The 13986-nt window shown below is 43.3% G+C and overlaps 1 protein-coding gene across 1 annotated transcript in view; it reads right to left on the bottom strand.

Annotated features, from left to right (window-relative positions):
- The window catches only part of FAM13A (family with sequence similarity 13 member A), a gene marked incomplete at both ends in the record, with an annotated part of 316801 nt that overhangs the window by 186557 nt on the left and 116258 nt on the right, over positions 1-13986 (bottom strand). The window contains one exon of the mRNA XM_080697200.1: positions 13610-13763. Within this exon, the coding sequence (XP_080553326.1) occupies positions 13610-13763 (154 nt within the window). The remainder of the gene's footprint in view (positions 1-13609; positions 13764-13986) is intronic.

Genomic DNA, 13986 nt, shown 5'->3' with positions numbered 1-13986 from the left:
TTCTTTATGGTTGAATAAAAGTCCATGGTGCATACACATATACAACACATTTTATTTATGCATATATCTTTGGTAGACACTTAGGTTGGTTCCATTATTTGGCACTTGTGAATTGTACTACTATAAACATGGTGGTCAGTCTGTCTTACAGGGTGTCCTAGTCCTTTTTCTGCTGCTATCACAAAATACTACAGACTGGCTAATTTATGAATGACAGAAATTTATCTGGCTCATGGTTCTGGAGGCCAGGAAGTCCAAGAACAGATGTCAGCATCTGGTGAGGGTCTTCACCCTGCATCACAGCATAGCAGGAGGGTAAGTGACCACATGTGAGACAGAGAGTCATGAAAGCAGGCTGAACCTTTCCTTTCATTAGGAACCCACTCACTCCTGACATGAAGGTCTAAGGTCAGATAAGGGTATGTACCATGAAGGTAGAGTGCTCATCACATTCCTCTCAAGGGTCTCATATTTAACACTGTTATAATGGTAGTTACATTTTGACAGGAGTATAGGAGAAAACATTCATAGCAAAGGGGAATGTAGAGAAATGATTAATCTGTCAAAATGAATTAGGTAGGTGGAAGTCTCTTCAGCAAGCTTTTATTGTATGTGCTAACACATGTGAACAATTAATGCCTAGCATAGTTATTATGACTCTCCAGAAGGGAATATGAGCTTATTATTCATTTATATAAATATGGTACAATTTAGTGAACATTTTGAGTAAATATAAAGAACCAGAAGACTCAAGAATGTATGAGTTGCTCCACAACTTTTAGAGAAAAGCTAGTGTGTAAGGAAATATATTGTTCTTAAGCCTTAAAGAACTTAAAATGCAAAACAAGAGAAGAAACCAACTCACGTAAGGCAGAATGTGAGATTTATTTAAAAAAAAAAAAAAGCCAGGCGTGGTGGCGCACGCTTGTAATCCCCGCGTTTGGGAGGCGGAGACAGGAGGATCGCGCAGGTTCGAAGCCAGCCGTGCTGGCGTAAGAGACCCTGTTTCAAAAATATAAAATAGGTCTGGGGGTGTAGCCCGGAGGAGGGAGGGCTTCCAGGAACCCCAGTACCACAAAAAAAAAAAAGAACTGAACCTGAGGAATGGGGAGCTACTTGGTAGAGCAGAACTTGAGGTTATCTGAGTTGGACCTACACGAATGCACCCAGCAGAAGCAGATCTTGCCACCTGAACTGAGACCAAGATATGTGTTTAGGCTGTTAAGTAGAGGAATGGAGATGACAGCAGAGAAGGAGACAGTCCATGAGGAATGTCATTATTCTGCTTCTACAGAGTTCTGAAGCTTAAACTTAGGGGGAAATTTTGGGAAACTGTAAAACACACACTTTAAAAGTATCTCAACCAAGGAAGAGAGGAACTCAAAATTTATATCTAATATTCCTTATGCATTGGTCAAGGGCTTCCCTGGAGGGAAATGCATGTCTAGGTACTTCTAACAAAAGTATAACTTCTATCCCTAGGACAATAAGTAAAGAACATATTAGAAATTCAGCTCTATAGAAAATGAAATTAATATCTGAAAATCTATAAATATTGACTCGTCATTGACTGGTGCCCATTTGCCAGTTAGACAGCCATAATGATTTTAAGTAGGCAACTTCTGAGATGTCAGTTTCAGAGTATTACCATCTCCCTGTAAACAGTGGATAGGTTATGTAGCATACTGGTGTTTTTTTTATAAACAAGAACAACTTTTCTTCTGCTAAATATTCCTCTTTAGGTGTGGTGGCACACACTTGTAATCCCCGCGCTTGGGAGGCTGAGACAGGAGGATCACACAGGTTCGAAGCAAGCCTCCACTGGCTTAAAGAGACCCTGTTTTCAAATAAAAAGTATAAAATAGGTCTGAGAGTGTAGCCCAGAGGTAGAAGGCCCCTGGGTTCCATCCCCAGTACCACACACACAAAAAAATCCTCTTTATAGGAGGGAAGGAATGTAACACCTGGTAGATACAACTAATCTATCTCAATAATTCCTGAGCAGACATGACTTTCAAGTGTTTATCTGTAATCACTCTATAAAACAAAACTAGGGAGAAGAAATTAACAGCAATCTGAATTGTAAATATATAACTATAATCTGAAAAGTAGAGCCATAAAGGCACTCCAAGCTAAGCAATAAACTTTAATTCTACTTTTATTACTAAATGCTTTATACTTCTTGATAATATAATTATTTTCCACTAGTAGTTTTACCAGCAAACAACATTCCATCGTGCAATTTTATCTTTGCTTTTCCTAAACATCATTTAATATTTTTAACCTTCAAACTCAGAAGTTATCTAAAACTCATAAATCACCATCTAAAGACAGATTTGCCTGAAGAGATAAAGAAATGAATTTCAATTTAGTGCTACCTTTGAATTTCTAGGTGTTCAAAATTATAAAAAACATATGGTGGTTACAAGTTAATCCTTCTTCCTATGTAAGTTTATCAATATAAAAAGAAGATAAAATTCAGACTACAACAACAAACAACAAACAAAAACATCTCTTATTTCCTACCTGCTTCCCAGAAGTCTGGAGTATTCCCCAAAGTCTACAGAAAAAGCTAGGTGTAGTGAAAACCTACAAGGTAGCTGGGAGTGATGACACACGCCTATAATCCCAGTACTAGGGAGGCTAAGACAGGAGGTCACCAGTTCACAGCCAGCCTCAGCAACTTAATGAGACCCTTTTCCAAAATAAAAAATAGAATAGGGCTGGGGATGTAACCTAGAGGTAGGATGGCCCTGGGTTCAATCCCCAATTCCACACAAAAGAGAAAGTAAGGAAGGGAGGGAGGAGAGATGGGAGGGAAAGTCTACAGAACCAGAGTCCACAGAACTGGGTTCAAGTACTCCCCTGAAACTAGATTGCTACAATATGTACTTAGTGAGTGAATAAATGTACAAATGCTCATGACGTGGTAGTCCTACTTAAAACTCAAAAATTTTAAGACTATAAACTTTTTTCAACAATATTTAGTTAAAAGATTATTATTTCCTCCACCAAATGTTCGTGGAAACCTTGTCAAAAATAACTTGACAATATATGGAAGAATTTATCTCTAGGCTTTTATTTAACTCCAGTGGTTTATATATCTGCCTTTAGAACAGTACTACACTGTTTCAATTATTGTAGCTTTGTATGGTTTAAAATCAGAAAATATATATCTTCTAGCTTTGTTCTTTTTCGAGATCGTTTTGGGTACCTAGAGTCCATATTCCATATTAGGATAGATTTTTTTCTGAAAAATAAATATATAAATATATGATAGTTTCACTTAAAAAAAAAGAAAAAAATATTCTCTGGTAAGAAAGAAAAAAGAAATATTGAAATGTTATCTTTAAGTCATCAAAAGCTTGGTATCAGACAAATGAAACTGTTATGTGAGATTATCATTTTTAATTTTGGATAAATTGCTACAGTCTACCATTTTTAGTTTTCTCATCTGCAAAGTGGGACTAAGATCCCTGATTTGGAGGGTCACTGTGAGAAGTAAATGCGATGATATGTGTAGAATAACAGTGTAAGTTATGCCCCTCTGCCTTTTATCCTCTATTCCTGTGCTGACACTGGTGGTTGTAGACTGTCAGATCCCTTAGGGACAGGGACATGTTTTGTTTATTTTCTGAGCTCCCCCCTCAACTCCCATCCCAGCACTCAGTCCTGTGCTTTGCACTGAATAACCTTGGATAAAAAAAGTGAGCAAATATTTGTTGAAGGTAATAGTGCTCAGGCCATAGCCTCTAATAAAAATGGAAACACGTGTAATGGAGCTCATGTGATACATCAGTTTATGTGATGAGTGACTTTGGCTCTACATGAATAAGAATGAACTTTGTAATCAGACATGCCATAACATATATTAAAAAGAGCGCACTTCCTTTCAACTAATCATTATGGAAGACTGTTTTAACATTTTGCTTCTGATCAGAGCTCTTTTAAATGACTGTTTTGAGAGTTGCCTCATGAGTCATAGAAGAAAATCAGCTAATGATTTTATAGCCAGACTTCAATTTTAAACCCAAAAGTTAATATTTAATTGCCACTCCCCAATTTAGTGATATGCTATGGCTCAAAATTACTACTGCTTATTTCCTATAACCAAATAAAACAGTAAAGTACAAAGATTTTTCTAGTTAAGTGATACACAGAAAAACATGGCCCATGAACGACATAAGTTCTGAAGAAAATGCAAAATTCCCAAAGATACAATGGGCAATAGCAATATTATCTAATAAAAAACAAGCTCTCAGACATGTGGCACATGCCCATAATCCCTGTACTTGGGAGGCTGAGGCAGAAAGATGGCAGGTTCAAGCTCAGCTTCAGCCACTTAAGGAGACCTTCAGCAACTTAGTGAGATTCTGTCTCAAAATAAAATACAAAAAGGGCTGGGATTGGAGCTCAGAGGCAGAATGTCTTTAGATTCAATCCCTAGTACCACCTTCTCCCCCAAAAAGCAAGCTTTAAAGATGCTTATTTGGGTTAGGGTTATACTTATCAAAATACTTCTAGATGTTTAGCAATATATAACTCATGATATGTTTTATGCATATGTTATATGTATATATAACAAAATATTACTCACAATATGTACTTTACACGAATTCTCTTTGGGGAAGGTACGAGGGTTGAACCCAAAGACATTTCACTTTTGGGCTACCTCAGCTCTATATTTAGTTTTTGTTTTGGTAGTAGGGTCTTGCTAGTTTGCTGAGAGCCTCAGTACTGGCTGAAGTATCTTCAAACCTATGATCCTCCTGTCTCAGACTCCCAGGTACTAGGTACAGGCATGCACCACCACAACCAGCTACATGAGCTCTCTTAAATTTATACACTTATTATTTATACACCAAGTGGACAACTAGGCAGAGTAGCTCTTCTTATCTTTGTCACTGGCTTAAGCCACCAGCACTTCACACTGGCATTACTGTGATAAACTCCCAAAGGGTCTCCCTGCTCTGGTCTGCCCTTTCCAACAACCTGGAAGTAGGAATAACTTCTTAATATATGAGTCAGATCATGTCAACCTTTTACTCAATGTCTAGTGGCTTCACTCAGAGTCAAAGTCCCTACGGTGACTGGTAAGAGTTCTCGTCACTTCTGTGATCTCATTTCCTTTTACTTTCCCTTTGTTCACTATGGTCTAACTATGATGTGTTTCAACTCAGCTGATCAAACAGACCAAGCATCCCTCATCTCAAGCCTTTGTTCCATTTCTCTGTCTTTCCAGAATGCTATTCTCAAGTGTCTTCATGGCTTGCTCCTTTGCTTCTTCAAGTGTCTCCTGTCAATGAAACACTTTGAGCATCCTATTTATAATGTGCAGATGTCACTCTTCTACCTCACTAGTAGTCCATCTGCCCTTCCCTGCTCTTTTGCTTCACAAGTCATATCACCATTTGACATACTACCTATTTTATTTTTAAAATATCAATGATCAGAATCCCGGGCAGGGGTCGGGTGGGGCACGCCGGACCCCGGAACAGCCGGGGCCCGGGTCGCAGGACTCTGGGCCCCAGGTGGAGTAGTGCGGAGCACACTGGACCCATGGTGAAACCGGGCCGGCACAGTACTACTGAGTACCTGATCCCACTACCTCCTCAAACCACACATACTGTCTTCTCTTATTAGAAAAAAAAAAGGAAAAGAAAAAGAAAAAAGAAAAATAACAGAGAGGGGTTAAGAAGGCTGTGGAGGATGCCAGGATACTGGAGATGCAGACAAAACTTATCCAAATAAACTGGAACTTATGGAAAAATTCCCCGTGAAGGAGGACTGCTGCTTCTCTACATTGTTAAGAATCGAGGACATCACCTGTAAGGAGAGAGTTTAGCGGAGACCAAGGAGAAAGGTGATGTTGAAAGTGGTCTCTGCGATGGTGGTGGAGACTTGTATTCAGGAGAAGCAGAAATCGGATCCTACCAACCTTATTTTTTTGGAGAAATTACACCAAATGTCGAATGCTACCATCGTGCATGCTTAGGAACACTGGACAACATTCAGAGTAAAAAGGGCTTGGGAAAGATTTGAAATGGTGGAGGCAGTGGCTATGGCAGTGGCCAGTACTCTGGGGAGGCAGAGATCTGATGCATTATACCTGGAACCTTTGAAGTAATAACCCCAGGGGCAGAATGCTACCACCACGCACTCTCAAGAACAGGGGACAAATGGTTGGGCGAAGAGGGTTCTCAGATTGAAGCCTGCTGAGGGGTGAGGCCAGCAACAGACACAGCAAAGCTGGGATTGGAGCCTGCTGTGAGGCAAGGCTGGTGCTGGGGCCTCCGAGGCCAGGATTGGAGCCTGCTGAGGGGTTAGGCCGGTGCTGGGGCCAGCGAGGCCAGGATTGGAGCCTGCCATGAGGCAAGGCCGGTGTTGGAGCCTCCGAGGCCGGGACCGGAGCCTGCCGAGGGGGTAGGCTGGTGCCGGGGCCAATGGCCGACATCGGAGCCTGCCGTGAGGCAAGGCCACTACTAGGGCCTCCAAGGCCGGGATTGGAGCCTGCCAAGGGGTTAGGCCAATGCCAGGGGCAGTGTGGCTGGGATCAGAGCCTGCCATGAGGCAAGAGCGGTGCTGGGGCCTCCGAGGCCGGGACCGGAGCCTGCCAAGGGGTTAGGCCGATGCCGGGGCCAACGGCCGGCATCGGAGCCTACCAGGAGGCAAGGCCGCTACTAGGGCCTCTGAGGTTGGGATTGGAGCCTGCCGAGGGGTTAGGCTGATGCTGGGGCCAACGGCTGGCATTGGAGCCTGCCAGGAGGCAAGGCTGCTGCTGGGGCCTCCGAGGCCGGGATTAGAGCATGCCGAGGGGTTAGGCTGGTGCCGGGGCTAGCAAGGCCAGGATTGGAGCCTGCCATGAGGCAAGGCCAGTTTGGGGGCCTCCTAGGCCAGGACTGTAGCCTGACGAGGGGTTAGGCAGATACCGGGGCCAACAGCCGACATCGGAGCCTACCAGGAGGCAAGGCCGCTACTAGGGCCTCTGAGGTTGGGATTGGAGCCTGCCGAGGGGTTAGGCTGATGCCGGGGCCAACAGCCGGCATCGGAGCCTGCCAGGAGGCAAGGCCAGTTTGGGGGCCTCTGAGGCCAGGACTGTAGCCTGCCGAGGGGTTAGGCCGATGCCGGGGCCAACGGCCGGCATTAGAGCCTGCCAGGAGGCAAGGCAGCTACTAGGGCCTCTGAGGTCGGGATCAGAGCCTGCCGAGGGGTTAGGCTGATGCCGAGGCCAGTGGCCAGCATTGGAGCCTGCTGTGAGGCAAGGCCGGTGCCGGGGCCTCTGAGGCTGGGATCGGAGCCTGCCAAGGGGTTAGGCTGATGCTGGGGCCAACGGCTGGCATCGGAGCCTGCCAGGAGGCAAGGCCACTGCTGGGGCCTCCAAGGCCAGGATCGGAGCCTGCCGTGAGGCAAGGCCAGTGTGGGGGCCTCCAAGGCCGGGACCGGAGCCTGACGAGGGGTTAGGCCGATGCCGGGGCCAGTGTCTGGCATTGGAGCCTGCCGTGAGGCAAGGCCGGTGCCAGGGCCTCAGAGGCCGGGATCGGAGCCTGCCGTGTGGCGAGGCCAGTGCTGGTGCCTCCGAGGCCAGGATCGGAGCCTGCCAAGGGGTTAGGCCAATGCCGGAGCCAGCGAGACCGAAATCGGAACCTGCCATGAGGCAAGGCCGGTGCTGGGGCCTCCGAGGCTGGGATTGGAGCCTGCCAAAAGGTCAGGCCGGTGCAGGGGCCAATGGCCGGCATCGGAGCCAGTTCTGGGGCCTCTGAGGCCAGGATCGGAGCCTGCCAAGGGGTTAGGCCAATGCCGGGGCCAGTGAGGTCGGGATGGGAGCCTGCCGTGAGGCAAGACCGGTGCTGGCGCCTCCAAGGCCGGGATCAAAGCCTGCCGAGGGATCAGGCTGGTGCCGGGGCCAGCGAGGCTGGCATCAAAGCCTGCTGTGAGGCAAGGCCGGTGCTGATGCCTCCGAGGCCAGCATCAGAGCCTGCTGAGAGGTTAGGCCAGTGCCAGAGCCAGCGAGACCGGGATTGAAACCTGCCGTGAGGCAAGGCTGGTGCTGGGGTTTCCAAGGCTGGGACTGGAGCCTGCCAAGGGGTTAGGCCGGTGCAGGGGCCAATGGCTGGCACCGGAGCCTGCTGTGAGGCAAGGCTGCTACTGGGGCCTCCAAGGCCGGGATTGGAGCCTGCGAAGGGGTTAGGCCGATGCCGGGGCCAGTGGCCAGCATCGGAGACTGTCGTGAAGCAAGGGCGGTGCTGGTGCCTCCGAGGCCAGGATTGGAGCCTGCCGAGGGGTTAGGCTGATGCCGGGGCCAGCAGCTGGCATCGGAGCCTTCCGTGAGGCAGGGCCGCTACTGAGGCCTCCGAGGCTGGGATCGGAGCCTTCCGAGGGTTTAGGGCGATGCCGGGGCCAGCGAGACCGGGATCGGAGCCTGCCATGAGGCAAGGCCAGTGATGGGGCCTCTGAGGCCAAGATCAGAGCCTGCCGAGAGGTTAGGCCGGAGCTGGGGCCAGCGGCCGACATCGGAGCCTTCTGTGAGGCAAGGTCACTACTGAGGCCTCCAAGGCTGGTATCGGAGCTTGCCTTGAGGCTAGGCCGGTGCTGGGGCCACGGAGGCCGGGATGGGTGCCAGCTGAGGGGTTAGGCCGGTGTCGGGGCGAGCGAGACCAGAATCAGGGCCTCCCATGAGGCAAGGCTGCTGCTTGAGCCAGCGAGGTCTCAATCAGTCCACTGGGTAGCCAGGCCACAACTGGGGCCATCAAGAGTGGGATTGGTACTTGCAACGCGTCATGCACAGAGAAATATCGCAGAAAATAAAAACCAGATGCTTCCCCTAATCAGCAATAACTAGGAGGAAAGGGGAAACAGGAAGAAGTCGAGCTATAGAAAGGGCCCTATAGTGAAGCAACTAAGGTGACCAATCAGAGGGTATGGAATAGGGGAGGATGGAACCTCTTTAAAATGCAGGAGGTACATAAACAAATTTATCAAAGTTAATCACCAAACAAGCATGGGATCGAGGGAGGGGGAGGGAATGGGATGGGGGCTGGATGAGAGCTAATTGGATGATGGGTGCTTGTATATCCTCTCAAGTCTTGTATTCCAATGTGATATATGATTACAATGCACCAATAAAAATAAAATAAAATATCAATGATCATATCCACATTAGAATATAAAATTGGTAAAAAAATACTTTTTTTTATTATGGTTCACTGCTATATTTCCTTATATTTCCTTATTCACTCCTTAGAATAATGCTTTGCTCATAGTGGGTACCTAATTAATATAACAACAACTAAGAATCTATAATCAACTATTTCAACCATACTTTTATGTGGTACTGGAGATGGAACCCAGGGCATTCTATCTCCGAGCTACACCCCTGCCTTATTTTTTATTCTTTATTTGAAACAAGTCTCACTAAGTTGCAGAGGGCCTCCCTAAGTAGCTGAGGCTGGCCATGAATCTACAATCCTTATGTCTAAGCCTCTCAAGTACTGGGATTACAAGTGTGTGCCACCATACCCAGCTTTAACCATACTTTTGTTGCTGGATTTTGTCTATGTAAGCATCTGGGCGATTAAGTTTAATTCTTGAGTGGACATGACAGAACAGCATCACGTAGGCCTCAATTTAGATGATATTTTTAATGGAGAAATCTAGAGTTATTCTGCAGCCAGAGGAATTAAATCATGGCTGTTAGATGCCTACTTGAAAGATGTGCCTCTCCTGACCCAGTTTTTCAGAAGTATAGCCATACTGGCAAAATAAAATTATTTCTACTTATTCTCATTCCTTGAAATCCACAAGAATCAAAAATAATAAAGTAAAAAAAAGAAAATTTCATATTAAGTGAAGCAAAAAAATGGCTATAACTCTAGATCACTGACTATGAAGACCATTTGCCAAATTCATCAGAATATTGACCCAAAACTCAAGAGCAAATGCATACATTCTCAGACATTCAGCGGACCATAGACTGTTCCATGTGTCACAGGGCTAAGAGGTTTATGCAAAACTCCACTGGACTAAGAGGATCTACTGACATGGCCAAACCATTGCAGAACCTGGAAAATCTCTGTAGGCACCAGGACTTGTTCCTAAAGAATGGCAGGAGTTTAAGGGGGAGTGAGGGAGATAAGCCTTTTTCCTTAGCTTTCGCCTGGCCTCTTGGTAGAGGAACCCTATTAGGGAGAGGCAGATGAATGCACTGTAGTAAACAGGACATGTTTTGTGGCTGCTGACTAAAGACAGACAAACAGATATAGACATTCTGCTACCACTTTTGACAGCCCATGACCAAAAAAAAAAAAAAAAAATGCTTCTCTGAGAGTCACACCAACCTCCTTCTTGTAGCAAAGGAATAAAATATCTAAAATACAACTTCATTTAAATCCATCCTGTTCTTTTCTTATGCCATTAATCATTCTCCCATTTCTATGAGTGAGTTTTAACTCCCAAATTCTATGCTAGCTTTTTGTTTTGCTTTTTAATTGTGATAACAATTAACATGAGTTCTATCCTCTTAAATTTTTAAGTGAACAATATGGTATTGTGAACCATAGGTACAATGTTGAAGAGAACAGCTCTAAAATACATTATTTTGCATGACTCAAACCTTAGAGTCACTGAATAGCAAGTCCCTAATTTCCCTTTCCCCACCTTTGGCAGCCACTATTTTATTCTCTGTTCCTATGAGTATGACTATTTTAGATACCTCATATAAATGGATTCAGGCAGTATTTGCCCTGTGATGAGCTTATTTCACTTAGTATAATGTCCTCAAGTTTCATCCATGTTGTAGCACATGACAGGATTTCCTTCCTTTAATATTCCCTTGAACTTATATGCCGTATTATCTCTAGCCCTCACCCACTCATCAATATTTAGACTGTTTTCAAATCTTGGTTATTGTGAGTAATGCTATGTCAAACATGCAAATGGATCCTGATTTCAATGTTTTTGATGAATAGCCAGAAGTAGAACTCAGAATCATAGGTAGTTCTATTTTTGTTTTTGAAGAACTTGCCTACTATTATTATCCACAGTAGCTGCATCATTTTAAACTCTCACCAACAATATGCCAGGGATCCCTTTGCCCACATTTTCACCACCACTTGCTATCTTTTAGGTAACAGCCATCCTAATAGGCAAGAGATAATATCTCATTGGTTTTGTTTGCATTTCTCTAATGATTAGTACTCATACAGGTGAACACTGACATCTATCTCTTTCCCACTATTTCCTATAGACCAGCCAGCAATGTGTGGTGGTCACTACATAAACATTGCATTCCTTAAAGCCCATTCTTCAGCCTAGAAGGTTTCCTACATCCCACGCCATGTCCTATAATCAGCAGCTGGCAATTTCATCAGCTTTTACAGTACTCAAAGGCCACTTAAATATCTACCTTTCCTCAAAGTTTCCACTTGAAGGAGGTTTTTCCATTTTAAAACACTTATTGCCCAGTTTTATACATCTAAAAATGGCCAGCATGTTCTCCTTCTATTATTACAAAACTCTAAAATGGCATTGGTACATTCTTTTAAAGTGATTTCCATAATTTCTATTTTGCCCGTATTGGTTATAATTCAGTCCAGAAAACTATATTCCCTTCTTTTATTCTGTACCTTCTTAGAGACAAGGCTACCAGCAAGATTGGTTTTTTAAAAATGCATCAAATTTCTGCTTGAGCAGAATGAGACTTCCATAATATAGACACATAGTTTCTAATCATGTCATTCCCCTGCCTTTGGGCCAGATCTATGATAGGAGAACAGCAGTCACATGCTTCATCTACCTAATATATTGGTATTTGGCTCCTCATTTTATCTCTTCATGTGTCTTGTGCTCTTATCCTATGTTATCCATCAGGCTTCAGCATATTTGCTCAAGGATTTCCAAGTAGGACATTCATCCACATATCTTAGTATGTGTCATATGTCTTGCACAACATTTAACTTCCCACTGGCATATTCCAGCAATTAGCTATATTTCAGCAAATTTCTTATGCCTAAAAGATCGTATTTATCTACTCAAATTATATTTTAGGTTTATGTTATTATTTTCTAAGCCCTAGTAAAAAGGACTGAGTGCTAAAACTGTATAGGAGAGAGTTAGCTGAAATAGTCAATTGCCTTTCAATATTTAAAAAAAGGATACTTTGTTTAGTTCTAAGGGCAGCAGAGGAACAAACTTGAGGGAGTTTTTTTCTTCTTAAAAATAATTTATTTTAATTTTTCCATAGCAAAGCTGAAGTTCTTTTCCTCTTGTGAATCAATGACACTTTTGTTTTCAGACACTGTATTATCTCCAATGTAGGTTACACCTGGAATTCTCTATCTCCTTTTATCATTTTATCTGAGCATTGTTTTCTCCTCACTCAAGTTTCAGCTTAAAGTTCTTGGTATCAGGTTGGCAAGATGCCTGCTAAGTGCATACTTCTCAGTTCTCAGGAGACACATTCTCTGCCTTCTACTGAGTGTGTTGTATTAACAGGGTAAGCTCCAGTTAAGAGAACCTAATATGGGTCTTCCTTTCCCGCTTGGTAGGATGCTATGTGATACCCATAACCTTTTATCCTTCTTCAAAGTCATGGCCTCAACTGGAAGAAGAGATAAAAACACTCATTCAAATGCCCAAACCAAGTGCTGCTGGATTCATTGTTCCTTGAAAATGCAGCATTAGGAGTATAGCGTAATCTGTAAATCTGATAAGTCTCAGAAAACCCAAGGAAAACTTTCTCATGATCTGCCTCAGTATAAATGAGAAGGAAACAAGATGCCTTCCTGCTTTTCCCATTTCAGGAGGATTTGCTTTGGATGTTTATCCTCTGGCTCTCAAATGTAAGGTCTTAAGAGACCTATGTGAATTTGTCTAATGTGTAAAGGATACTATATAAATTGTTGCCCAATAATATATAAAATGCAGGTAGTATTGCCAAAGACTCCTTTATGGGTCTTTAAAGTAGCACCCTTTACTCATAATAGCTACCAAAGACTAATATATGGAACTTATAATCTGAGATTGAGCTTGAAAGTGTGCCAGACACAGAGAGACAAAAAGAGTAATGTTACTGCCAGGGATCTGCAGTCTGAGTAGCGTGTCAGCACTCAACACACTATTGAATGTGACTCTACTATAACAATAGGGTTCCACAGAAAGGATAGATTGCCCAATTAACCAGCTCACATGAGGTTTTTGAGATTTTTTTTTTCTTGTGAAGAAGACTGGTGATTGAACCACGGGACATTCTACCTCCAAGCTACACACCCAGACCTATTTTTATCCAAGAGTCTTGATAAGTTGCTGATGCCGTCCTCAAAGTTGTGATCTTGTATCAGTTTCCCAAATACTGGGATGACAGGCATGTGTCACCACACCCAGCGTAAGATGGCTTTAGAGCAACAACAAAACATAAAATCACTATTTTTTGAATCTTAGAATATAAATCAACCTAATAAACATTTGGTAGAATAGATTTCATAAGAAGAAATTAACACATATAGGACAGTCTAAAGTTATATCTATATGAGATTTTTATGATGAATACGAATTTAAATAAAACCTTCCATCAAAATTATAGCAATATTGAAAATTAAATATTAATTTTACTTACTTTTACTCTGATAAGCCTCGTCAGGTTTTCACACCTCCTATTATCATTTTCTGTACTCTCAACTTCAAACAGTGTATTATAATTTTCTAGGATTTTAGCTATTATCTTGTTGCAAAGGTCCTGTTCTTTCATGCCTTCAAGCCCAGTTGGCACACTAGAAATAAGAATGGAGAAGAATTACTTAGTGAAAACAACAATGCCAGCATTTCTGACTCAGACTTATTTTGACATCTCCTGAATGATTATCCTTCTTATAAGAATGCACAGGATTTTCAACAAGTTTTATGGTAACATGTATGACGTTATTAGGACAACTGGTAAGTACCCAAGATCTTAATTAATAGCTTGTACTGACTAGAAAAAGTCAGGCTACTTAG

The sequence above is a fragment of the Muscardinus avellanarius genome, assembly GCF_963383645.1.
Source record: "Muscardinus avellanarius genome assembly, chromosome: 6".
NCBI classification, from domain to species: Eukaryota; Metazoa; Chordata; class Mammalia; order Rodentia; family Gliridae; genus Muscardinus; species Muscardinus avellanarius.
The sequence above is the reverse complement of the archived record's forward strand: the minus strand, read 5'-3'. Positions and strand labels throughout refer to the sequence as shown.